The 26,916-nt window shown below is 46.3% G+C and overlaps 2 protein-coding genes across 3 annotated transcripts in view; both read right to left on the bottom strand.

The window, feature by feature from the left end:
* The window catches only part of LOC119401313 (protein kinase C-binding protein NELL2), a 104,934-nt gene extending 94,127 nt beyond the window's left edge, over positions 1-10,807 (bottom strand). Inside the window, exon 1 of one of the 2 annotated variants that reach the window (XM_037668008.2) lies at positions 10,672-10,807. Coding sequence is in view for 1 of the 2 variants with exons in the window: in XM_049418740.1 (XP_049274697.1) it covers positions 10,672-10,729 (58 nt within the window). In the remaining variant the exon portion in view is untranslated. The remainder of the gene's footprint in view (positions 1-10,671) is intronic. The other variant, XM_049418740.1, reaches the window with a different exon arrangement.
* A 2,169-nt stretch (positions 10,808-12,976) lies between these two features.
* Positions 12,977-26,916, bottom strand: part of LOC119401312 (proteasome subunit alpha type-1) — a 258,901-nt gene continuing 244,961 nt past the window's right edge. Inside the window, exons 2-7 of the mRNA XM_037668007.2 lie at positions 25,950-26,047; positions 24,835-25,174; positions 22,361-22,431; positions 21,223-21,352; positions 19,828-19,979; positions 12,977-13,182 (exon numbers count right to left, since the gene is read on the bottom strand). Of these exons, the coding sequence (XP_037523935.1) occupies positions 13,039-13,182; positions 19,828-19,979; positions 21,223-21,352; positions 22,361-22,431; positions 24,835-25,174; positions 25,950-25,952 (840 nt within the window). The 5' untranslated portion in view covers positions 25,953-26,047 and the 3' untranslated portion in view covers positions 12,977-13,038. The remainder of the gene's footprint in view (positions 13,183-19,827; positions 19,980-21,222; positions 21,353-22,360; positions 22,432-24,834; positions 25,175-25,949; positions 26,048-26,916) is intronic.

Genomic DNA, 26,916 nt, shown 5'->3' with positions numbered 1-26,916 from the left:
GCGCGCGCGCTTATCCTCGCCGCTAGCAACCGGAGCATGTGGTGCGAGAGAGTGTAGGAGAGGGTAGGTGCAGTGCTTCACCGCACCTTCTCTCGCCGTTCGCTCTCTCTCCTCCCTGCGCCCCACTCTCCCGTCCGCTCGCGCCTCACTCTCGACCGTTCGGTGGCTGGGCGCCTCTCAAGAACATCCGGAAATGTGTGCTCGAGACGCCGCTGTGAAACGCCAACGCCGAGCCGAGAACGCTGGCGCCCCACTCTCCCGTCCGCTCGCGCCTCACCCTCGACCGTTCGCTGGCTGGGCGCCTCTCAAGGCGATGGCAGAAGTCGGTGAAGGCGAATGTCTGACGGCAACGGTACCCTCTCTCGGCGCAAGAAATGCATTCGCATTTCCTCACGATTCCCTGCGGGGAGGTGGGGGCATTTTTTTTAAAACCTCCTTAGGTATAAAACACGCGAAGCGCCGCTTACAACATGTTTTTATCTTTATTCAATTTTTTGGCAAGAGAACATGCGTTTATAAACGAAACTCGATGTGCTGTGCCCACTTTCAGCAGTTTACAGGCAACCAATTTATTTACGAAACAATGAGAGGAAAGGCTCAGAGACAGGTCCGTATAGCGAGGGCCTTCGAAATTTTGATGGAGGGGGGTGTTTTACCGCAAATAAATAATGAAAATATGTGTTTTTCTCGAATAGTGAGACCTTTCAGCAAGTGGCCCCCCTCCGGCAAAAAAAATTCTGGCTACGGGCCTGGTCAGAGGGGAGGCATGCATCTTGCACGATTGTTATCGCCATGACTTCGATTATTTCTCTTGCCCATTTTTCATCGCTCCGGCCTGCACTGTAATGCAAAACGGAGCTAAGGGCGCTTGGTCTGTCCCTTTTGGGGACTAATGGTGCTGCCGCAACCATTAATCCCTATAACGACTAACAGCACATGGTTCAACAGTTAGTTCCCATGCAGTTACTCCTCAGCAATCTCCACAGTTGCACCTCAATAGATCAACATTTAATGCTCGCGTCTGCACCTCACCTGGGTAATAGTTAGTTCGATCATACATATCTATGACTGAACATGCAGCCTAATTTGGCGTACACCGGTCGTCTCTGCAACGAATGCGGGGAACAACAGTCCTTTTCAGTGAACTTCATAAATGTGCTTATTCAGACGTTCACCGAGGCCATCTCTTTGTTTGATCAGTTTAACTTTTCCCGCAGGAGAGTGGAATAAGGAATTTGTAAGTAGCGCATCGTGTGTCCTGTTCCCTGTTCGTCTTCGTCCAAGTTTTTTTCTTTTTCTTTTTTTCCGATATGCATAACCAATTCGCCCAAACTGCCACTTAGACAAGTCCTTCGTTCATTTCTATTTCAATGAAAAGGGGCATACGGGGTTCCAAAATTAGCATCACTATTTAAATTGTTCTGTTCCGGATAACTATCAAGCTGTCTGGTCTGATTGTACAATTGCACAATTTTTGCAGTTTGTCCTTGATATGTTTTCTTTGCAGTGTATTTATAGGTAACGTTTCAAAATATTGTATAAGACTTCAGATGTGCAATTTTTTGGCCAACACCCAGTGGCACGTACCCAGCGTACCTCTAATGTGGGTGGGTGTGGGTACGAGCCACATTAGAGGGTCATCATCACCGTGTAAGCACTGGATCCAAGCTGCAGAGCAAGGGCAAAGCTTTCGAGCAATGAAGTCTGACGATTACAAGATGGAAGCAAAGCAGGCTGCGTGCACTGAACGCTGAAATTAAAAAAGAATTCCGAAAACACAGTTCAAGCACCTCGGTTCAACGGTTGATGAAGACGGCAAAGGCGGAGAAATGGCCTGCAGTCGGGGTGGAAGAATTGAGAAGGATAAAAATAGTGACGTTCAGGAACACATCGAGGCAAAGAGAAACAAACCGAGACGAAAAATTATGACGCGATGATTAATGCCGCACAGTATCGAAGTCAACGTTTCCAAGAAGACGGTTGCTTTGCGGAGTTTCGCTTTAACGGCACAATGCGAGTCACGTGATGAGAGACGCCGAACTGGGGGGCTCAGTTACTCAGTATACGATTTCGACCGCCTGGGGCTCCTCAACGTGCACTGACATCGCACAGTGCACAGCCCTCTAGCATATTTAACTTGTATCGAAATGCAACTGCGGGATCGAACCCGCGACTTGCGCGGCAGCGGCCGAGTACCGGCGACCTTCAAAGAAGATGCAAGCAACCTAAATGATCGTGTCATGTTTAGGGATCAAGGCTTTTTATGCACTTTTATTATTTTTTTTCGAGAGGAAAGGCGGGGAGTGGGGTCCAACTTTGAGACAGTGATTGCGGACGATGACTTTGCTGGTGCTTACTATCAATAATAATAATAATAAGAAGAAGAAGAATAAGAATAATAATAATAATAATAAATACATCGAATAAGAAGAAAGAAAAGAAGGTGGGTTTCGCCTTCGAGTCGTCTTAGGCGAATGCACTAACCGCCGGTTTCATGGTCAATCCCCCATAGTGGGTGAGAGCCAAAATTAAAGGATCCAGCAAGCAAGCAAGCGAATGCACAAGGGTCCCTGTGAGTTTTTGCAATGCAATGCCAGGATATTCACCCAACGAGGCTCGCGGAAGGCACGCCCCTTCCCAAAGGCATTGGGTTTCAAAATGAATGGATGCATTAGAGGGCCTGCAGTTGATATAAGCAAGACACGTTGAGAATATTGGCAAGAAAAAAAAAAAAGAAAGCAGGGACGACATTGATAGAACATGAGTTATTATAGGCGCAGATAACAGTACGTTATGCGGGGTGGGGGGTGCAACTTGCCTCTTGAAGTTTCTACATTTGTGTATATATATATATATATATTCACGCACACCTACAAGCACACGCGCGAACAGACATGAAATGGGCGAACATTAACCGCAAGAACAACTGGTTCTAGCTGTTCATAAAGGCACAAAGGAAGCACAATGGCAACAGTTGGAATTCACTACATGTTCGTTTTTTCGCCATTGTCCTGTCTTGTAAAATAACGCGACGCCGCGTCAGAGCACAGTAGCGGGAAAATAGATGCGGGAGTAGACGATATGCGTGCCAATGCAAAGCAGTCCACATGAAAGAGCCTTCGTCTTAGAGAACGGCAGAAAGGCGGGCTATGGCTGCAGGTACGTTTGCGATGCCTGTATCCCTTGTCTACTATGAGTCTCCCTGTACCTCTGATCCACTCACTCGCGCCCACCTGTTGTCGGTTCTGCAAAGTCAGGCAGTCCACCGATGCTGTCGCCCTTCTTTCTGGACCTGAGCTGCAAACCTCTCAAACAAACAATCAGACAACAGACATCTCGGATGTGGGCGCGAAAAGACAAGGACGAAGAGGGGACCAAGCCGACTAATATACCTATTTTTGCACACGACATCCACGTGACCACTTGCAGAAAACATGAAAAAAACAACAACAACAACGCAATCAAAAACATGACAGGGCTGAGAACTTCCTACGACGAAGTTGAACGCTTCTGGATAGCCGGCAACAAGACAGGCCTTAGCACATATACGCAAGTAGTGTAATTCCTTTTTACTCAACGACAGTGACGTTTTGCTCACACAACTTTCGCCGAAATAGTCCATCTGTTCAGCTTCGATTACTAATCTATAGTGATTACAGACTTGGAAGTCTCAGACTAGGATTTGAGACTACGGCAGTCGCCTATAGTCAAGCTACTCAATGTAGTAGCTTTTTGTGACTGCTCCTTTATTTTATTGTTAAATGAAAGAAAAATAAAGTACCGAATTGAGTTGAATCTCGAGCATGACGAGAAATAAGTGAACCCTCTTGTCCCGCTAGACATGGCAGCAGCAACGTCTCTCAGAACAGCTCCACGCACCCCTCCTTTCCCAAGTCAAACGGGAGAAAGAAACGGGGAAGGAAGACGGGGACAGAGTGGGGTTCAAAAGAAAGCAACGAAAATGGGGAAGAAATGGACCCCGCCCTGCTGGGTTGATGAAGCCGGCAGTCAATTTGTATGAGAGCTGCCGCGAGACGCGCACCCGCCCATGCGCCAAAGGGGAGGCGCGGATTTCTGGGCCGAAGGGCGCTCCTACACAGACAGCACATTCCGAACTATCCCCGCGCCCGACTTGACTCGGGACTGGAGCTCGGCCAAAATTAGACTCCCCCGCCCCGATGTTTGGGAAAAAGGTTCGCGCGCGCTGGGCCCGCCGCCGCCGACACTCGCAGACAGAGCGGGGTGACGTTGAACGACGACTTTTCTGCGGTGATGACCACGAGCGTGACGAAGCTGCCACGCCCCCCTTGCCGAGCAAGGGACACCGAAGCCGATGGCCAGCGAGACGAGAAACATGCCTCGCCAGTCGACGACTCGAGCACCCAAAATGTTCCCATCTCAATGAGTTACCTCGGATCGCAACACGATTGTTGCATTGTTTAATTGACCGCTGTATTACATGCATATTCGTCTGAATGCATATCACTTTTAGGGGCGAAGCTCCTTAAGGCGGCACCCGTTCGTCCCTCGTAGTCGTCGTAGTAGTCCGTAACAAGTCTTACGCTTTGACCTCCAAGGTGGTGCCGGTGGGAGATTTCTCCTGTGCGTTGTTGAACAATAAAAAATTCGCAGCGTGCGCGCTAACTAAAAGCCGAATTCTTCTGTCTCTCATTCCCCATTAGCAGCCATTGGCATGTTCCAGTAGGAAACGTTAGTAGAAGTAGAAGTGTAAGTGTTAGCTAAAAGCCGACTTCTTCTGTCTCTCATTCCCATTAGCAGCCATTGTTTACCTCCAAGGTAGTACCTGGTGAGATTTCTCCTGTGCGTGATTAAACAATAAAAATTTTGTTCAAAACGCCGTTGATTGATGAAATAAACCAACGAAAGACGCCAGATGTTTTGTAAAAGCAGAACGAAAGAACGCCAGATGTTTTTCTTAAAGTGTAGTAGTAGTAGTTGTATGTAGCCACCTCGCCCGATCGTCAACGGGCGAGGTGGACCGGCAACGGCGCGAGGACCCTGCCGTACGAGAGTTAAATCACACTAAAAGACATACTTTGCGGGCGATACACTCTAGTGAGCTTTCAACTTTTCGTCTTAATGTACATGATAAAGAAATTATTTCTACGAAAAACGCAAGGCACACCTTGAGCAATATATTTGGTTTTGGGACGCTAAATGGAACCATGAGGCGATGCGAAGCCGGAGCACTTGCACGATCGCGTTCCGTTGGCTTTCGTTGGGCATGCTACCGACCTCGCGTCGTGGAACGCGCGTCCTGTCTTCCCTCTAGCCTTGCCTTTAATTCGCACAGGGCGAGCGGGGAATGCGGTCGCTCTTGGCGCTCTTTCGCTCGGGAGCGGACTTCTTCCTTGCATTTCACCGATCACAAGTGATAATGAAGGGACCACGTAAACCAACAGTACAATAAAAGTTTGATGTTTAATATATACACGATGTTTCACACTCTTTATATTATGTACTGGGCGCATTTCACGGAAGAGTTTCACGGTTTACAGATGATTCCCTCCGTAGCTTCGCCCCACACATCATCATTCACCCCGTGGTTATGCTGTGATTTTTCTTATTACACCATTTGTACTTGCGTTACTATATACAGCTGTGGCTGTTTTGAGTTCCTTCGTAATTGTCTAACGACGTTGCTAAATGTGCTTGAACTTTGCTACCGTATTTTATTCTTGGGACATTGTTATTGCAGCACATGCGCTCTATATATACAGCGCTTCATAAGGAAGGCATGGCTTGTTCACGGAGAGGTACAAAGTGAGCATTCTGATCACGGAATCACTTCGCCTCTCAGACCCTGAAGCCGCAAGCATGATGAGAGCCGTGTGTGTGTGTGTGCGCGCGTGCGCGAGCGATTGGATGGATGGATGGATGGACGGATGGATGGATGGATGGATGGATGGATGGATGGATGGATGGATGGATGGATGGATGGATGGATGGATGGATGGATGGATGGATGGATGGATGGATGGATGGATGGATGGATGGATGGATGGATGGATGGATGGAGAGCCACTGGTTTCAGCTTTGAGATCGTGCGTTTAATATATACGAGATACCTTTAAACGCAATTTTTTTCTTCAAATCTGCAGCCTTCCCAATTTTGAGTTTTCTGTGAAAAGTAGCTGGCGCCATATAAAACTGCCACCGTCTCCAAAACATCGCGCACAAAAAGACGACGACGACGACGCCTGCAGCCACTCGTGCGCTCTGTACATCCAAGCAGGCTCTGCAGCATATCCAAAAAGGCGACGGAATACCGCGAAGCACAGAAGCTGTCGTATAAACGGCTCGTCGCGGTCGCGCATGCGTTCTGTCACGCTACGTCGAACACGAGGAATGCCGAAGAAGAGACGCTTCTTTTTTTCTTTCTTTCCTGACGAAGGTTTCCATCGCGCGGAGCCCCATGCAGAACACGCGACATGATTTGCGATGGTGCATCCGGAAGCCTCATTTTCAATATCGCATGAGTAAGCTCGGAGGCAAGCGAGCCACACGAACCATGCCACTATGGCCGGCTGTATCTGTACACCGGCTATCATGGTGTTTCCTACGATATTCACCAGTGGGAACTCTGGCGCTGTGATCGTTCAGTACATTGAGGCACGCACTTGTGGGTTCGTCGTTGCATTTTGACTTTTGTTTCGAATAAAAGGATGGCTCGTTGTGAACCTCGTGAGCTCTAAAAGGGTCAAGGTGGTGAAGTGGGACTGCTGTAATTCCGCTGAACTTCGCCTTGCGACAAAACGGCTGCAGGCCACACGGAAGCCGCGCGGAACCGAAAGAACGAAGTTTAGGAAAATCCGTGTACCAACCATCATTGCCATGCTGGCTGAAGCGTCATGCTACCATAACAACGCGTAGCAGCTCACATAGACACCAGCACCAGGTTTCCCTCGAGTGCACTATTATTAAGGTTCGATTGCCGGCCGTTTCAAGGAGTGCATTGCGCAACATGCGCTTCTGGTGGGAGGGCCTATTTGCACCGCAATAGCTCATGGTCACGTGATCTGAGCAGAAACGTCACGCATGACGCCATTGATAAAACTGCACGTCACTGACTACCCTGGCTCTGGCAGTAGCGATGCTGGCAATGTAGTGACAAGCGCGGGCAGTGGCAAAACAGCGATACTTACGCAACGCCAGGCAGAACATTTCTCCTTCATTCCTTCGTCACGTATGATGTGATACATTAAGTTTCTGTTTAGGTCACGTGACCCCGAACTGTCGAGCTGCAAATTCACATTCCCGCTTTGGATGCAAGTTTAAAAGCAGTAGGCAACTGAATCAATATACTGAGTGTGAATGAAGGCGTTATAACAGGGGATAGCCAAGACTAGCCATCAATCAGCCAACATAAGCCAGTGCCAACAAGTGCTGCTAGTATGCATGTAAATACGGTATAGTACTAGTCAAGCGATTGCGTAAAGACTGCACTGCATTCGGGATCGAGCCACAATTTCGGTTGCAAATCATCGTATCCCGTACAATATTCAGGAGGCCAAAGATAACGTTGTCTTAATTTAAAAAAAAACGAACAAAAAAGCCGGTACATGACCAGCCCGAAAGGGCTCACAGTACTGAAAATAAAATTTAAAAATGAATCAAAGGCGAAAATTCGGCAGATATCTGCCATGGCTGGGGACAACTGAGTTTCAAGGGAATGAAAACTCTAACCAAGATTTATTTTAGAATTTCCGACGTTTCGAAGCCCGGCCGGCTGCTTCCTTCGTGCCGACGACGTATATAAGCGCTGCTCACGTCATGCGTGCTCACCCGCGAAGAAGAAGCCGTTCAGGCTTCGAAACGTCGGGAATATAAAATATAATAAATTTGTTTGGCGTGTTCGTTCCATTTAAACTTATGGTCAGATGAATCCGGAGCTTTTCCTACGGCGCCCCTGATAAACCACAGCTCTGTTTCGAGGCGTTACCCCAGCTCAAATTTTGTGGCAGTACGCACACGCATGCACGGAATCGACGAATTTAAAACTGGCGCGCAAGAGTGAACCTTGGCGAATGAGCACTTCGTGGCCCGCCGTTGAACAAGAGATTTCAATCACGCGATCAAGCACTTATCGCCGCGCGACCGATGGTCTTTGTTTTTAATCATTTTCAGGATTACCTCCAAAGGGATGACGCGAAATATTCGAGCAATGGAAGCAGTGTTTTAGTCGTCAAAACAACATCGCTCTCGTCTGGACTCCAGCACATCAAGGACTCCGAGGAAACGAAATGGCTCATGCAGCTGCTCGAGGATTCACAGACCGAGTGGCCGCAAATGTGCGCCAACCTATAGGGCCCAATAACTCCTCAGAAGACACCCATAAAGACACGCTGATAAAATTCCATAAATATTTGCACACATTACAGACACCAACACCTAACATATATCCACCTCTTTCTCTGCCTAGAACGAGAGAAATATTGTGGCGGCCCGCACATTTCTTCACCCAAGCGCCGCTTCTGCCCTGTCCAGATAGCAGATGTCTCACACATCATGTGGCAGTGTCCCATCAAATCTCCCGCCCGCACCCTCAACCCATTAATTAGTATAGCGAGGAGCTGTGGGAGACTGCCCTCCAGGACCGAGTTATGAGGTGGGCTGAGGAGGTAGTGGAGGCCTACCACGACTGGCAGGCTGACGTCACGCCACACGAAGTGGTGACGGACGCCTACTGGATCACAGACCTCCCTCTCACCAATTCGGCCCCTCCCCTTTCTTAAAAAGGGAATTAAAGTTTCTTCACTCACTCATTCGCGAAAAGTGCCACCAATTTCATGTAGACTTTTGTAGTCGTGGGTGAAGAACTGAACAAGCGCGTTTACGGCGAAAAAAAAAAGAAAGAAAAACTGAGTTTAGACATAGAAAAGCGGTTACTACGACAATAGGCGTGAAAAAAGGGTTACTTCTTTCCGAGTACACCGTAATGCATAAACAGAAACGTGAGCACGAAAGAACAAACATCAAAACGTAATTACATTGGATCACGACGCGATCATCTCCTCGGCGGTTTCTAAGCTTGCTGCACTTAAACAATAAATAGCTTTCAAACAATAAATAACGTTCTTGAGATAGCCCTCGGTGAAATTGAAAAGCGATGACATCCCTGAGGATACCTTTAATTCCCTTCTTTTTTCCTTCGATGTCCAGACGCTTGTTTATGTATTTTCAACTTTTCGGGGCACCAATATTTATAACAATTATCAATGCATTAAAAAAGGGAGAAGGGACTTATTCATGAAATGGCACAGAAGTTGGTCAGAATGGCTACTGCGCCATTGTTTCGATATCAACATGCGGGGTCATACACGCAGTGCATGTGTCTGCGTCGACAAGGCGGGTCACGCCACATGGATGGACGCTACATTAGGTTCTTTCGGCAGGAGATAGATAATGACATGTTTGCGCACCCCCCCCCCCTCCCCCCCGCCTTCATGTGGCTTCGCGTTCTTCGGATAAGCCAACAACATCTTGCGGCGTGCTATTCGCATTTCTGCGATCATCTAGCAGAGTGCCTCTGCGCACGAATCTCGACGGCTTTTTTCCTGCGCATATCGATTGTGCTTTGTTTGCGGTGGCAAGAGAAAGGCTCATTGTTCAAGCGCCACTTCTTAGAAGAGGGGGGGGGGGGGGAGGTGTCTTCAATAACGGCGCGGTCGTTCCCCCAAACGTTTGTCTCCGTTCGCTGTCGCGCTATGTAAGCGCAGAAGAACAAATGTCACAACATGTGTCCGTAACGCCTGTCGTATGTATACGCCTGCCTGCGACATTCGAAGCGGGAATGGCACAAATTGTTCTTGGTCTGATTTAAACGGAAGCAACGGCACCGCCGCGTCCCATTGTTTAGCAGGCAATATTTTTTGCGTCAGCCATGAACTGAGTAGTTTTCTTTTTCGCTAAGATGTGAAGCGGTGTGCTTAGCATATCAGTTTTAGAATAGGGGACGCAGAGATAGCGTTCGTTGGATACGATACCCTAGTTCCCTCACTTAACGTGGGTACCCAAGAGGATAGCGTACGACGCATGCGCAGTAGCGACAAACGCTAACTGAAAGCTTTGCGTACCGTATTCTATAAATGCCTCACGAAAAGGAGCTTAACCTGGCGCGGTAACGTTATCAGTGGATGGCCTAAACGACATGCGAAACCACATATCAAAACTTAGTACTGTTTTAACGGTACTGCTGAACCCTACTTAATAAAGTCAGTGCAGATACGCATGTAGAGGCATTTCGGTAGAAAAAAAAAACGCACCCCATCGTGCTTTTTATCGTCAAGCGCACAACATCGGTTTCACCGGGAGCATGACGTCACGGCCCACGCGGTAGGTGTGGTGCAGTGAAGCCAGCATTGCAAGGACGAAGCGTTTCCCGGTCGGTTTCCGTGTTTTTCGTCTATGTTTAGACGGCCTAAACTTGGAAATGTGGGAGTTCGCTAACGCGTTCTGTGATGCTTTTCTATTCGAAAGCTTTACGGTAAAAAGTGCAAGTTAAGAGCGGCCCGCGAGCCTTGTGCCGCTCTCCGGCGTCGATCGTGCCGCAAACAGGCCTCGCGGTGAAAAGAGAAACAAAAAGAAACAAGCTGCTCGCAAGCAGCTACCGATCGAGCATCCCTTCTCGGCTGCGACGGAAGCACTCACCGGTCACGTTGAGCAGCAGTGGATCGACGGACAGTAGCGTGGAGAGCCACAGGCGCATGTCCTCATCGGGCCGCAGACGGGCCGCGGCGGGCTCCACTCCTTTCCATAGCGCGCGCGCCGCGGTAGCCGCCAAAATGGTCGCCGCCTCCTTCTATAGTTTGTAGAGCTCTAAGCAGTGCCACTCGGAGCAACTCCCACCCACAAGCTTCAGAGGGGAACTTTTTGAATCTCTCTACCAATTCAAAAATTATAACATGGCGATTGTGACGTACATTTTCTTGCAGTACGCAAAAAACACAGCCTTTGAAATCTGTAATTACCGTCGGCTTGGTACAATTATTGCAATTAACTTTTTATTAAAGAAAACTATTTCATAACTTCATTACTTACAGCAATACGCATATTGTACAAACACAGCGTGTTAAACAGCTTTGAAGCGACCAAAAGCATATATTTGTGAATTGTGTCAAGAAGTTGCTAACACTTCGAACATTTTATTTTTTTATATTCACATTGCACGACAGTTGGAATGAATGTAACAAACGTTTATAGTGCTCGATAACTTCGGTAATCATAATCACTCATCTCAAACTGTAGCCACCAAAATATCACCAGAAGCAACAGGTAACGCTAAACGTGGCCTCCGCGATTCTCAGCCGGCATGCCTGCAAAATATGCTTGCAAACACTCGCAGTGGCGACCGCTGGTGGCGACGTGCAAATGCAGTGTGATTCGCGCAAACGTGAACAGAGCTTTCGCTGCTACTAAATTTGCACTCTATATGCGCTAATGATGTGGCGCGCCCTGTCGGCACGCGCATCTTCTACGAGGCGGGTAATTTGAGTGGTCTGGCGTGAGCGCGCTGTACCAATTTTCGCCTGCTTGTGCCGTTGGAAATCGACCAGTGCACGGCCGTTCCATTTGTCGCAGCCGCCAGCTAAGCAGATTCTGAGCACGAAATGCCTTCTACGGCGCCGCCCTCAGCGTGTCGCAGACTATACGTGCTCGCAGTACGTCAATAGGGCGCGTCAAATGCCACTACATTATCTCCATATATCGACGTAGCAGCCGCAGTAACAGGGGGCTATTCTGGGCACTGTTAAATTCTGCCATATTGTCAAATTTTATGGCCAATCAGTGTTGATCAATGGCGGAATTTGACAGTTTCAAGAACAGTACCCTAGCCGTGGTAATGAAACATCGCGAGGTTTTGTCTGACTTTCGTGGTCTCTAAATTTGAGCCTTTCCTTTCTAGATGCTTCAACTAGCCCCTCAAGAAGTACTTCTAAGGTATCTTTCTCATACAGTGGGTTCCTCATCTGCTTTCACACGCTTTAGTGTTCAGCATTGTTTCCTCGACATGGCGACCAAGGTACATTAGCTTCCGCATCGGACGCGGACATATCCCTATTGAAGTTATTGCCCTTTTTGAGGCCATCGCTTGGTCACGCAAAGAGGATGCGTAAGATTCTAAAATCACCAGTGCGTTGAAGCAGCGAAATAAGTATGACAGGGCAAAAGTATCGCACTTATAGCGTCGCTTTTGCCCAAACGCAATTAGTGCATTGGTAAGTACTCCCAGTTGAGGTGCCTCAAATTCTACCACTTGTATAATGTGCTATTAGGGGAAATGGGGCGGGGGGAATAGCGTGTCCATGCGTCTAGTTCCCTATTTCATGCAAAGATGGTGCTACAATACTAAAATAGCATTTTCCCCTACAGTATTGCAAGCAAAACTGACTGCTTGTTGCACAGAAAATCCTACATTAAAAAAAAATTCGTTTTGTAAGCAAGAAGCCACGCTACCTGGACTAAGGATCACTTACCTACGGGTGAAGAAAACATTCGTGCAGTGAAAAGGCAGTGCTTTTTGTTTGTTTTCTCGAATGAAAAATGTTGTTTTGAACACATTTGTTGTGTATACTTAATGTGCTGGATTGCATAGACACTGGAAAAGATCCCTTACTCTGGGAATGTTTTTTCAAAAGCTCTCGAATGTAATAATTTAAACTAATGCATATCAGAGTGCAAGACTTTCCAGGAGGAGCACTGTTACTTGAGCACTTACTGCCTCTGTAGCAGGCACAGACTACGGGTAGGGGGGGGGCTTTACCCTTTCACTCAACGCCCCCCCCCCCCCCCCCCAACCTGAATACCTGTGCCCAAATTGGGCTCCTGCCCCACAGACTCTGACAGACTTTGGCACTTATGGAGTCTCCTATGGTGCCTGTGGAGTCTGTTGCATTGCGACAGAAAGCTGGTGCAAGTAAATAGCATCATCAATAAAGCATGACATGGTACTTGTGTAAGACCATTTATTAGCCAGAAGAAGTCGTGTACGTGAACCCACAGTGAAAGAAGGAAATGTCAATGCTCCATGCGTTCCTCAGTGGCTACGGCCACTACGGGGTCGGCTGGGCCCTTGTCCTCCGCTGCAGGAGCGGCAGGTGGGGGCGCATCGTCATCACCAGGTGGCTGTCGGCGGTCGTCTTCACCCTCAATTGAAGCCAGCTAAAGAGCTGTCAAGGAAGCTAAACGTTCACAGCTCCTACACAAGGCCAGTAGTACGGACTATGACTTAGCGATGCACTTGTGGTTGTGGGTAACGCTACAAAAACCACGCGGAATACACTTTAACAGGACGTGTGCAAGCTCCAACTGGTTTATCGTTCATCCGAAGTGGACATAAATAAAAATTCAAGGAGCCCATGGAAAGAGGTAATGCACCTGTCTCCACCTATGTGACGTCTATTGCAAAATCAATTTCAGCAGGAGATAATTTTATTGTGGCTCACTGACGCATCTGTTGGTGCTCAGAAACCAACATCAGACAAGGAGAGGATAGTTTACAAAGCTGCACTCATGGAATCTCTGGGCGCTGAAAGATGTGTCAGTGAGCCATCGATAAGATTATCTCCTGCTGAAATTGATTTCGCAATGGATGTCACAGAGGTAGGGACAGGGGCATTACCTATCCCTACGGGCTCCTTGAATTTTTATTTATGTTCACTATGCATGAACAAATAAACCAGTTGAAGTTTGCGGTCGTCCTGTTAACTTTGTATTGCTACCCTGTCATAAGTGCATTGCTAAGCAATCATGAACCAACTAGCCCCATTCATCACAGTAATGACATTAATACGGACTACTTAGTTATTCATGACCCCTAAAAAAGCATGTCAGCAAGAGATTAACGTATAAGAACAGTGCTTGTATGTCACATTTTGCATGTTTGTTGATGCACTATTTCAGACGTACAGTTCCTACATACTTCAAACAGGGCTGCTACAAAGCAAATGCAATCAAGTCATAGGCACTGAGTTTTCAATCTTCCGGGAGGGGATGGGGGGGCTAGGGCCCACTTCGGAAGGGGTGGGGGGAGGAGCTCTTGCGCTCTCTAGCAGCACCCCCTGCCCCCACTTTCAGCACCTATGAATCAAGTTGCATTAAAAGAAAAATGAAGAGAAACAATACATCAGTTCAGTTAATAAATGAGTCCTTGAGAACACTATTGTCAATTTCGTTCTTTTTCGGTATTTGATTTTTTAAATATTGTACCGCGGCACCAACACCATTACGTCACAAACTGCCTGCAATGCATTCTCTCATTCTGGCTATGTTAGCTCAATAAATGTTCTCACAATTTGAGACTAAGTCTCTGGCTCCCTTAGAACACAACGTAATCCAATTTTAGTGTTAGAGAACTATGCAGGCCCTAGCAGACACCATTTAAATCTATGACATCATGCCGAGCTATAACGAGGGTGTTTTTCTATGGCCAGGAACTGTTATGGCAAGGTTTAACCCTTTCAGACGCCACCTATGAAGCCTTCTACTGTCTGTAAATGCATCAAATTGATACAACATTATTTCAAGGCATTCGATATCGTTTGCAATAAAAATAATTTAATAATAGATTGATATATGGGTTTTGTAGTAGTAGGTAATCCAAATTAAGTTCTGATAAAATATCTATTTACAGTTAAACCTGGATGTAACGAACCTCTATTTAATGAATTCCTGGATTTAACGAATTTTTTTCATTCCCCAACTCCATCCCCATAGAAGCCCACGTATTTCTGATCTCCATGTAATGAAGGCATTGTAGCAAATGACGTGGGTGTGACGAATTTTCCATGCTCATCATTCATTTTTTTGAGCAGATCTGCTGAAAATTCAGATAAATAATGCGTAACATTCGTAATTGCTAAAACAAAAGGCAAGTGACGATTGCAAGAGGAACGCATGCGAGCGCAGTGAGCCAGAGCAGTCGATCCGGTGTGACGCGATGATGATGCTGATGAAAGCCTTTAGCTCCCCTAACGCTGCTCTGTGGCAGATCCGAGTTCTTTCTCTTTTAATTCCGCTTAAGCATTGTCACACCAGGTGTCGGTGTTGTGCGTACCTGATTTTGTTTGCTTCTTTAGGCAGGTACGTGTTTTGTTGTTGTTGTATCGTGTGTGAGTAGACGCAATGCGAACCTTAACGCGAGTGTCAACGTCAGCAGTGTTTATTGCGTGTTTCTCACAGTGATTGTTCGCTTCGAAAATAAGTTCGGCGAGAAAGCGTAAAGTTTTGTCTTTCGAGGACAAGCTGTCGATCGTCAATACGGTCGCCGCCGGCGAGAAGAAGGATGTCGCTGCACGATTCAACATTCCTGCCAGCACCCTGTCGACTATCTTGAGTGCGAAAGACAGCATCCGCAGTGCAGTAGAGTCGGGCACAAGCTTGAAGAAAAAAAGAATGAAGTTGTCAACAAGCACCGATGTGGACAAAGCCGTACTTACGTGGTTTTTGGACACACGTGCTCGAAACGTGCCCATAAGCGGCGCCATCCTATAACAAAAAGAGAAGGATTTTGCTTGCATACTGGGCCACGACGACTTCAAAGCTAGCAACGGCTGGCTGCAAGGATTTAAGAGCCGAAATGGAGTCGTTGGGAAGATCATTAGCGGTCAGTCGGCCTCTGCCGAGAGCGATGCTTGGGCATCGTGGGTGGCCGACGAGCTGCCGGGCGTTTTGAGCCGCTACGAGGCAGCTAACGTTTATAACGCTGATGAAACGGCTGTTTTATCAGATGCTGCCTAATCGCACATTGGCGCTTAAAGTAGAAGACTGCCACGGAGGCAAGCAAAGCAAACTCCGTGTGACGGTTTTGCTTTGCGAAAACAGAGATGGCAGTGACTAACGGGTCCAGTCGGTTATCGGGAAAAGCGCCCGGCCCAGATGCTTCACGGGAAGCGAATTCCAGTAAAGTATGTGGCCAATTCAAAGGCGTGGATGTCGCGGACGATCTTTTCCGATTGGTTGAAAGACTTCAACAAAGACATCAAGCGACAAGGCCACCAAATCTGTTTGCTCCTGGACAATTGCTCTGCGCACCTGGTTCTCTCAGCTCCCAAACAGAGTTGATATATATTCCTCTCAATTACACATCCCTGATACAGCCACTGGACAAGGGAATAATCAACAGCTTCAAGGGCTGCTACCGCCGTCGTGTGATAGAAAAGATTCTTCTGGACATCCGTTTTGAACGGCAAATGAAGACCAACATCTATCAAGCCATCGAGATGATTGCCGTGTCGTGGCAAGAAGTTGCAGCTCAGACGGTTTAATATTGCTACGCCAAGGCCCAAATAAAGGTCGATGAAGTTGGAATCTGCGACAACGAAGAGGAGCCTGCGAATCCAGCGGGTGTAACCAAATTGTGGGATGCGCTATGTGCGATTGGGGAAATGCCTGACGATGTCTAACTTGCCGTATTTTTGTTTGCTGACAACGGCGCTGTATGTACTGAAGAAATGTCAGATGCCGGTGCGGCGCTTGTTGAAATGGTCCAAGATCGCAGTCACGACAAAGGTGAATCAGAGAAAGGTCCACTGTTTGCCGTTCCTACCGCGAAGGAAGTGATGGACGCGTTGGACGTCTTGCGTCATGCTGCCGGAGCGCAGGATGATGAAGCTGCATTTCATGAATTAACTTCCTTGGAGTGCCGCTTGATGTCATCATATATGAATAAAACACAAGCCAAAATCACGCAGTTTTTTTCTTCTGAATAAATGTGAGAAGTGGGGTCTTCTGAAATGATGTCCGTCTCGTTTTGGTTTTATTTTGCATGATACCTCCCGATTTTCACGCGAAACTGCACATACTAACGAACACCTGTATATAACAAAATAGTGCCGACATTCGTCAATTTCGTTACATCCAGGTTCAACTGTATCCTGAAGTCATTCATGTTGTGTTCTTGCGTATATAGAATCAAATTTCAGGCTAGAAATATAGTGCAAATTTGTTTTTGGTTTTCTTCATCTTGAGAAAAGAAAAATACCTTTGACGTGGCTCAAGGGAAGCACCACGTCGAACGACTCGTCGACCGTGGTAGTGCCTTCAGAAAAGCGATCATGTGCAGCAGTACACCGCGAAATGAAGTTAAATGAAGACAGATTTATTAAGCAGGAGGTTCAATTCATCCAAACCTCAGTGTATCTTGCTCTTTCTAAGCACCTAGTCGACACAACTAGCGAAAACAAGTAATGTACACAATTGTGAACGTAGCGTCTGAAAGGGCTAACAGCGCCATCTGTAACGTTATGTGCAGTAATGGCCTTCTTTTCATCGAGACCGCATATCACTGCCTAAACAAGTGCTCAAACTGTGCTACTGCTTGGTGCAGGCCATGCCAGAATGCAAAGAAAACTTCACGATTGTTTTGGAATGGTCTGATATGATTGCGCACACAATGTAAGTAGTTGAGCATTTTCTCAATGTAACGCGAGTACCAGAAGTGGAACTGGAATGTTCGATCACACAGGTATAAAAGCCGACATGTTCCGTTGACAATCGGATTATTGACAAGCGTGCTCACTGCTATCATCATTCGGCGAGTGTTACTTGCTTCTACTTTGAGTGTTCCTTATCTTCTTCTGAGCACAAGTTCACTCAATAAATAGCTCAATATCTATCAGTTTCACTGTTTGATTCTTCACCGTCACAACCACATCACAATATGTTCTAGTACTTAAGGAAAGACCCTGCTTTAGAAACGTTTATTTTAGTAGATTTTTATAAAACTTCATTGGCTTATGTATTTTTATGTGCCGATTTCAAACATGCAATTACAGTCGACGTCCGATTTCCCGGACGCCTGAAATTCCGGACATGCCTGATTTCCCGGACTCGTCTGTGGCACCGTCAAGTTCCCCGTAGAGTCAATGTATTAAAAAGTCCGAAATTCCGGACGCTTATAGCCTTCGCCATCCGATTTTCCGGACTTTTTACTGTTAACCGCCGACCCAAAGTCACCACCTACGCCGCCATTTTGGTTGTTTTCATTTTCATATCCTTGAACCCACCATACTCGCATCAGCAGCAACGCCGCACCGCGCCGCGGCTGCCGTAACCTCGAAACCGCACGTGTCAATCCGTTGCCAGCCGTAGCTTAGCCAAGCCAAACCTCACTGTGTTCGTTCACGTGTTGTTTTGTCAGCTGTGCCAGCTCTGCGGTCGTGTCTGCGGTTGATCGTTTGCTGCTGCGCGCTACCTTCAGTGATCACGTTTCCCGACCTTCAGCATCCACCGAGTTCCTCGCTGTTTCGTGCTGCGCTTTTCGTCGAGCGGATTCGCCGTTTACAGCAATGGCACCGACTGCTCCTTCGTCTTCGTCCGCGCCTTCGAAGCGCACAAAGCCACCTCGTAGGCTCACGATGACGAACTGCCATCCGCGGACGTTGCCTTCGACGACCTGCGCGCTGGCGGCGTGTTGATTCCAGCCGAGATAACCCTTGAGGGCTTCGCCGACGCTGACAAAGACCTCGAGCTATGTGCGGAGTTGACCGATGACGAAATCATTCATCAAGTTACGGAGGATTCCGATGACACCGAGAACGAAGAGCCAGCTCCTACACAGCCAACGAACACGGAGTTGACGCGAGCACTTATGACACTGTCATTGGTGTACAGCGGCAACATGATGTTGACTGAAATTGAGGCAGACATAATTGCGGGCAAGCGGACCGTGCAAAAGAAAATAAGCGACTTCTTTGCGCCCAAGTGCTGACCTATGAGGTAGTGCCGGCCACGTTGTATTTTTTTTTATAAACGGCTCTTTTCAGAGCCACCTAAACAATGCATTGGCTGAATTGCTATGGGAATCTTGTACTCCGGCTGTGACCCTCTCCGTCAGCGAAAAATACCTACCAAAAATGCACGTTTTCACGTGCATTCGTTTTTCCGGACTGCCCGATTTTCCGGACGTTTTCGCGGTCCCTTGAGGGTCCGGGAAATCGAACGTCGACTGTATTCTTCTAATACATTATGTAGTTTTTAAAATAAATAGCTTTTGTATTGTTAGGGGCAAGATTTATTTATAAACAGAGAGTTATAAAGCAAATCAGCATACCACAATAACCTGGAATGAATACTGTATGCAGTAAAACAAGAATGTTGCGGTGTTACGTCCCACAACCACGATATGATTATGAGGGACGCCGTAGTGGAGGGCTTCAGAAATTTCGACCATCTGGTGTTCTTTAATGTGCACCTACATCTAAGTACATGGGCCTCAAGCATTTTCACCTCCATCGAAAATGCGGTCGCCTCGGCCGGCATTCGATCCCACTACCTTTGGGTCAGAAGTCGAGCACTATAGCCACTAGACCACCATGGCGGGTAGCAAAACAAGAATGGATGAACCCATTTGGACAAAAGTTATGATATGTTGAATATTTGAGAGTGAGGTGATGTCAAGCTGGAATTTTGCTTACGAAAGTTCAAGATATCATAACTTTTGTTCAAATGGGCCTAGAACATCCATTCTTGTTTTACTGAATAGAGTAGTCATTGCAGCTTATTGTGATATGCTGATTTCTTTTATAACTCTCACAGTTTAGAAATAAATCTTACTCCTAACAAGGCACACGAAATGTTTGATATTTAGAAATTGTACTAGAAGAATAACTGCACATTTGAAATCTGGACATAAATATACATAAGCTGTGAAAGTTTCATAAAAATCTACTAAAAATAGATATATGTATTTAAAGCAGAGTCTCCCCTAAAGGTGACCTGCTCCAAGTTTCTGATCGTTAGACCATCTGTTTCCTAACTAATGCCAAGCACTAACTCAGTTCTTGTACTGGAATGCAAAAAGGATACATAGGGGGCCACACGATCGTCATCGTAGATGGTGAAGTCGTGGTCCTTGCCCACGATGGCAATCGACACATTCTTGGTTGACAGTTCCACCTCATTGGGAAGGCAGTCGCGCAGCGCCCGCAACCCATGCTTCACCAACTCCTCCAGGTTGCCTGATCATAGAATGTGTGCATTATGGCATAAAAGCAAATGATATGCAAAAGCCACATAACACTAGAGATGTGTGGATGTGAAAACCTTACTAAATATACTAATATTTTTCGATTTTGAAGCAAAATGAAACGTCAACATTTAGGGGTCATTTGGTAAGAATGACCAGGATTTATTTAGATATTTCATACACGTAACGTCACCCTTCCTGGTTCGATGGTTCCTATGACAAGCTATGTGAGCTGATGCTCATTTCTGACAATATTTTCGGTGTTTGTATTTCTACTTATTTCCTAATAAATATGTAACATGTAGAAATAGAAACACCATAACATAACAGATATTCATAACAGATAAACGTGGTTCTCCCTCACATTTAACAGATGTCCATGTGTTGCACTATGCTGGCATTAAGGGCTTCTGTGCATTATCTTTGGTACGTGCCACCTAGGGCACATGCCCTATGTGATTTTTGGCAGCTTTGCTTTGTCAAACACTAAAACAAAGTATCTGGCAAGATTGCCAGGAGGCTGGTCTAGCCGGTGATGCTATTTATTTTCTTATAATGTTGTTCACCAAATTATAATTCCTGACGATAAGAAATAGTATGCAGCAAAAAAATTTCACTCATATTTGCATCTATTTATTTTGCATTCAAAGTTCGTTGAAAACAATCAGATTAGCATCACCGGCTAGACCAGCTCTCTGGCAGTCCAGCCACACACTTTGTTTTTGTGTTTGACAAAGCAAGGTTGCCAAAAATCCCCGTGAGAAATATGCTTTTAGAAATTGCACATCTCTTGTTCTAATGCAGCTACCTAATATCTAATCAGAGATTCGGAATCTGCAGAAAAAATTGAATGAGTTTGTTTAATTTCATTTCGTTTACCCAACTAATAAAAGAAATTAAAAAAAAAAAGGCCCACAAGTCTCCCCTTAAAGAGATCACGAAGATCCCGTTTTTACTTTTAAATGAAAGTTTAAGGTCTATTTCTTAAATGCAACAAAATAAAGATAATCGAGCACACTGACTGTGTAATTTCCTCTGTATCAAACGAGACACAAAGTTTGCTGCAGTTTGTCTTCAGGTGGCAGTTCTGAACAAGAGAATACATACAGGCAAGCAAAAAACAGTCCAGAAAGAAGTGAGCATAGACACTGCCTCGACTGCTCTGTTCCATTTTTCAAAGTCTTGCCTCTCAGCACAGGGAAATCCTCATGCAAGGGCCCAAAATTCCTACGTACACGACTTGAACTCGTCCAAGTGCTTCTCCAGGTATGTGCGGGCTGACTGAGAGCGAGCCCCTATTGCCATGGCCTTGCAGTCGAAGAAGTTTGCCGACGGGCAGGTCTGGTAGATGTGTGCGCCCATGTCCTGAGGACGGCATTCCAACATGATGAACAATATGGCACAAGGACAGGACAAAGGAAAAGCACTATCGAACCAAGATGCATATGCAACACTTAAACAAAAGTCGCAGGGCCTTGTGCCTGAGATGCCGTAAGAGGCCCTTGTGCCTCAGGCCTAAGGTAACCGGAAGGCAAAAGCCATCTTCTTCTGTTTCTTCGCAGTTGATTGTATTAACGCCGCACCCACAAGCTTTCTGCACCTAAGGTGGTTTCACACTGCCTCCGAGATGGGAGGCATGCAAGCTTTCTGAGAAGCACCTCAGGTGATTTTTGCAGTGCCTCTGTGATCGGCCCATTTTTGACCAAGCAATGATTTTGTGTGATGACGTCACCAAAAGACGACATGCTATATGACATCATGATGATGTCATAAATTTTGGTGACCTGTGATATCACGACGACGTCATTGGGCGACATCATCACATGATTTTTTGCATAACTCGTGTTGACGCTGAATCACTCTTCGCATTTGACGATGTCACAAAGGCTTTCACCTTAAAACACACAGGGCAAAAGCGAACATGTCAACCTCGAAGGACAACTGTTGCTCTCAGAGACACTGAGTTTCTCTGTCATGTCCAATGTAACAAGAATGCTTCCAAAATGCAACATCAGCCAAGATGAAATGGGGTGCTGCTGTGAATCTGACGCTTGAAGTGTGGCCATATTGGCCAGGAAAAGAGCTTGCGTCCTCAAGCCTAGCAGCACAACTCAGCTGTGAAGGTTCCACAGTGGTGTTTAATGGGAGTCCCATAGCCAATGGCAGACATCACATGAGAACCGAGAGTCCATTATGAAAGCTGACTGCGAGTATATGTGACGCAAAAGATACTTCCGCTTTAGAATGCACTGAGTAGATGTGGGAGAATTGTTATTCGAAATACAGCATGCATCTTATAACAGCCTCAAATCATTTTGTTAGTGCCTTAACCACCTCACTATCAGAGAAAGTTGCGTGCATGTGTTAACTTACGTCATATCCAGCCACCAGAAGACCGACTCCATAAGGACGGCGGTCGTAGCGTTGAGTGCACACCTGCATTTCTGTTAGTGTAGGAGTCAAGGAGCAAGAACTAAAAAAAAAAAGTTATGAAATGCAAAGTGCAACAAAATTTCACTTGGTCTAAATTCGGTATAAAAACATAACAGGCATATACTACTGGCATAATCTTCACAAGGCCGGTGCTTGTCAGATCACCTTATTAACAGCCTTTAAACTGCACTCCTAAAGCTAACCTCCATATTTCACCAACTAATACATGTGTTTTACAGAGCTGTATTTTATTATCATTGATTTTGTATAGTGATGTTGACTGACTGCGCTGTATCGAGTCTGTAACAGTGCAACTTCGATTCTCCATTTTCTGGTCACCTAGTTCTTTCACCATAGTTATGTACCAAACTGTGCTGTTGGGTAAAAGAACAGGTGGAAAGAGTCAAGCTGCTGTTCAAGCAGCTTTTTTGTCACCTTCCTCATCACAATTTACACTATCTCTGCACATTCTAGTGCGCAGAGATTCCATGCAATACAATACTTATGCCGACAGCACCCGATAGTAAGTGATGGGATTTTACGTGTCACAACCACAATATGGTTATGAAAGACGCATTGGAGGGCTCCAGAAATTTCAACCACCCTGGGGTTCTTTAACATGCAACTAAATCTAAGTACACGGGCCTCTAGCATTTCGCCTCCACCACAATGCAGCCGCCACAGCCGGGATCCAATCCTGCGACCTTCAGGTCAGCAGTGACAGCCTAAGATAAGCAAGAGGTTAGCAGATAAGGTGTGAAATGCAGCATGTCACCTCTTCATCCCGCTGCAAGTGCAGCCCAATCTTGAAGGCAGTACCAGCATTACAACAAAAGCCGGGACTAAGCCTGTGGATTGTTTATTGATGCTCAAGTTCAAGTGTCTATATAATGTTTGCCTTTTCGAATTAGAACCTCTTAATTTTACAATTTTTATATGTGCACTATTAGGAATGAAGACCAGACACACAATGGCATAACATACCATTTTCATCACCTTGCAGATTTAAAATCTTCAGAGCAGCCTATTCCAAAAAAAGGTTACCTAAATTTTTCTAGAACGACCATAATGTGATAGAAAATATTCTTCATAAGTATGGATGTATTGCCTATTCATGAATTTAAAAAATCAGAAACAAACTTACATTAATAAAAAGTACGTACATTAGAATTAACACGTTTCACAGTCTCAGAAAAATTAGCATTCTTCAAACTTACAAGTGGCACTGTAAATGTATGGCAATGATCACACCATATATTTATGTCATTGACCCTCAAAGGGTTGATTGGTTACCACTGTGTTCATTGGAAATGTTCATGGGGGCCAACCAGCCCATAGGAAAACTTTATTAGTGCATTAGGTATTTGGTTGGCAACGTGCAATTGTTGAGAAAACTTACTCAGAAAAAGACAGTGGGACGAAGCTGGAGTCTAAGGATGTATGTTGGTGTGTTAGTTCAAATTTGGAAAACCTTTAGCACCAGCACGCAAGGACAGCCGGGAGACGTAGACAACAAAATGCGCTTACTTATGGCAAAATGTGCATATCATATAAAAGTGCGCGTTTTCAGGAAATACAATGTTTAAGTCGGCACATCATGTTGTCTACGTTCCCCTGCTGTTCTTGTCCACTGGCGCTAAAATATTTTCCGTGTTTCATGTAGCTCGATGCACTAAATAAATGTGGATCAACCTGGCAAAGCCAATTAATCAGCTGGATAACTTCAACAAAAAATGACGGTGTGCCCCAAAATTCTGCAGGCCATGATAATTACAAAAGTTCATACAATTCCATGTTTCTTGGTTTGTTCTTAACCTACACAGCACGTGCAACATGTCTGTCTAACTTTTTAATACATGTTGAAAAACTCCAGTTCAATCATAACGCTTGGGAAAATATGCTGCACAGAACAGACGAACACACAAAGGGAGGGATGGACCAACACAGTTGAAATTTCGCACTGGCATACATTTCTCCCTTTTTGTTCTTATTGGTATTGCACAGTGTCTTAGTGTCATCATCCATCATTCTCAGCCTGTTTGAGTCCACTGCAGAACGAAGGCATCTCCCAGTGATCCCCAATTTACCCTAACCTGTGCAAGCTGATTCCATTATACCTCTGCAAACTTCTTAATTTCGTCACTCCAACTAACCAATCTGTTGCTCTTGCTGTCAACCAGTTATCTGTTATACACATTACGTGGCCAGCACACGTCCATTTGTTTTGCTCGATGTCAACTACAATATCCACTACGCCTATTTGTTCCCTGACCCATTCTGTGTCAATACCAACAACATATTTTTGCCTTGTGCACAGCGAAAAATTCTGCTCTGAATGGGTGTTCAATGTGCCTGCTTTGTCATCAAAATGCTTTAGCTTCCCACTGAGGAGCCTGATCGTGACCAAAGGATACTGTTTCCGAGCAGCGTGACAAGTCGGCTGATGGGCAGTGGCGTGTCATGAGCGTAGCGGTTACTGAGGCACTCGGAGCGCATGAACTTGCTGAGCAGGCGGGCGTCGGCCGTCAAGCCCGCGATGGAAACCCCGACGTGGTTGTCAATCGGGATTATCTTCTTCTGGTGGGCCGACAGTTCGGAGGAGGCCCTCTTCAAGGCCAGCAGCACGGCGTGGGTGTTGCTCTTGAGGCCGATGGTGGCCGAGCCCTGCTTCACAGCCTCCATGGCATACTCCACCTGGTGAAGCCTGCCCTGGGGGCTCCACACGGTAACATCATTGTCGTACTGGTTGCGATACTGCGAGCAAGAAGACACGGGTGCAGAAAAAGTTTAATCCTGGGGTTTCACCTGCTGAAACCGTGATATGATTTTAAAGCACGCCCTAGAGGGGGCTCAATTCTTCCTTATCGCCTGTGGTTCTTTAATGTGACCTAAACATAAAATATAGGTTTTGTTTTCTGCAGGCTGCCCCCATTAAAATGCGGCCGCCGTGGCCAGGAATCGAACCGGCATCCTGAAGCTTCGCAGCGCGACATAGTCGCTAAGGTACCACGGCGGGTGGCACAGGTGCCAAACAGTGATGATTTGCATTTACTGAGAGCAAAGTAAAATATGCATCTGTATCGACTGGCCTAATCAGCTAGAATAAGTGATGACACATGCCCGTCTGGTTTGTATGGCATCATTATATGACGCTAATAAGGTTACATATATATACTATGGTCTGAAGACGACGACGAAGCGCTACCTGAGAGCGCTTTCAACGCCTGTACAGCTGCGTTTAAGCTTCACACCAGTTAGTGCCTTTGTTCATTCTATTGATAACATCACTGGCAGCCACCTACGACTGTCCGGACGCAACACCCAGCATCTAAGCCACAGCACTGCGTTTACTGAAGCCACTTTCCGGCTTTTCTTTGCACTCGCTGTCACGAAGCATGCACGTAGCGCTTGTGTTCCGCATAACAAAGCCATTGCTCAAAGCAAACACGCGTGACCAGACATGCGCGCGCAGAACGGCGAGCGTAATAGCGGGTTAATACAAAAGTGCCAGAAATCCGCAGGCATTTACCATGGCGATGTGAAGGTAGCGACCGTGACTCGCCGGATCGAACAGCCCCAACAGCAAGCTCGAAAGTACGGCTCGATTGTAGGCTGGCTTGCGACGACCTGCTGCAAGTCGATGACTGCGATGGCGATGGGGCCAGCACTATCCAGAGCGACAGCAATTTGGTTTCGGTCAAGGCTGAAACAGAGCCTGTGTCGGATAGTGTCGGTCTGGTCACCGACATGGTCATGCATGATTTTTAATTAATCAGTATTGCAAGCAATTGTACGTATATATGAAAAGAAGGCTCTCGCTGCGAGGAGACGCTACTAGCACATCCTGTGCGACAGTCCCTGGCGTCCGTTCTAGCGCATCAATGGCCAAAATTTTCAGGACGCTTGTTGTCAACTTTGAAAGTCGAGTATTTTTCTGGCAAAGCAAAGCGTTGACCACGACAAAGATTTATTAAGCAACTTTGTGGTGATCGCTACAGCTCACCGGATTAACGACAAAAATTGCTAAGGTACATGCGCGCTCTTGCTTGAGACTCTTGAGGCTCGCCTAAAACGACGCAATGGTCGTCATGTTCTGAACATGACGGCCATATCAGAGAGGAAATCGTGGCAATCGTGATTGGTGGCATATGACTGACAGCACATAAGACATGAATGATAAATAGTACGGTGACTTTGCAAACACAACCTCAATAGCTTCTGCCGCTTGTCGAAATGCGGGTGGGCAAGCTGTTGTGAACGACCGCATGCAGTCACCAAGAGTAATGCAATGCTACTCCCTCGCATTTTTTGCACCCATTATGCGTACATATGGCAAAAACACGTGCAGGCACATGACATATGGGAGTGTAGATTCCCACACCCCTTCCTAAAGAAATAATAGAAACTCACATGGCCCCTAGCGTTCGCCTACACTCTAAGAAAAAATCGAGTATTTGGGGAGTATTTCTGCCTCACAACGATAATCGTCATCTGGC

This window comes from Rhipicephalus sanguineus, chromosome 8 (genome assembly GCF_013339695.2).
Source record: "Rhipicephalus sanguineus isolate Rsan-2018 chromosome 8, BIME_Rsan_1.4, whole genome shotgun sequence".
NCBI classification, from domain to species: Eukaryota; Metazoa; Arthropoda; class Arachnida; order Ixodida; family Ixodidae; genus Rhipicephalus; species Rhipicephalus sanguineus.
The sequence above is the reverse complement of the archived record's forward strand: the minus strand, read 5'-3'. Positions and strand labels throughout refer to the sequence as shown.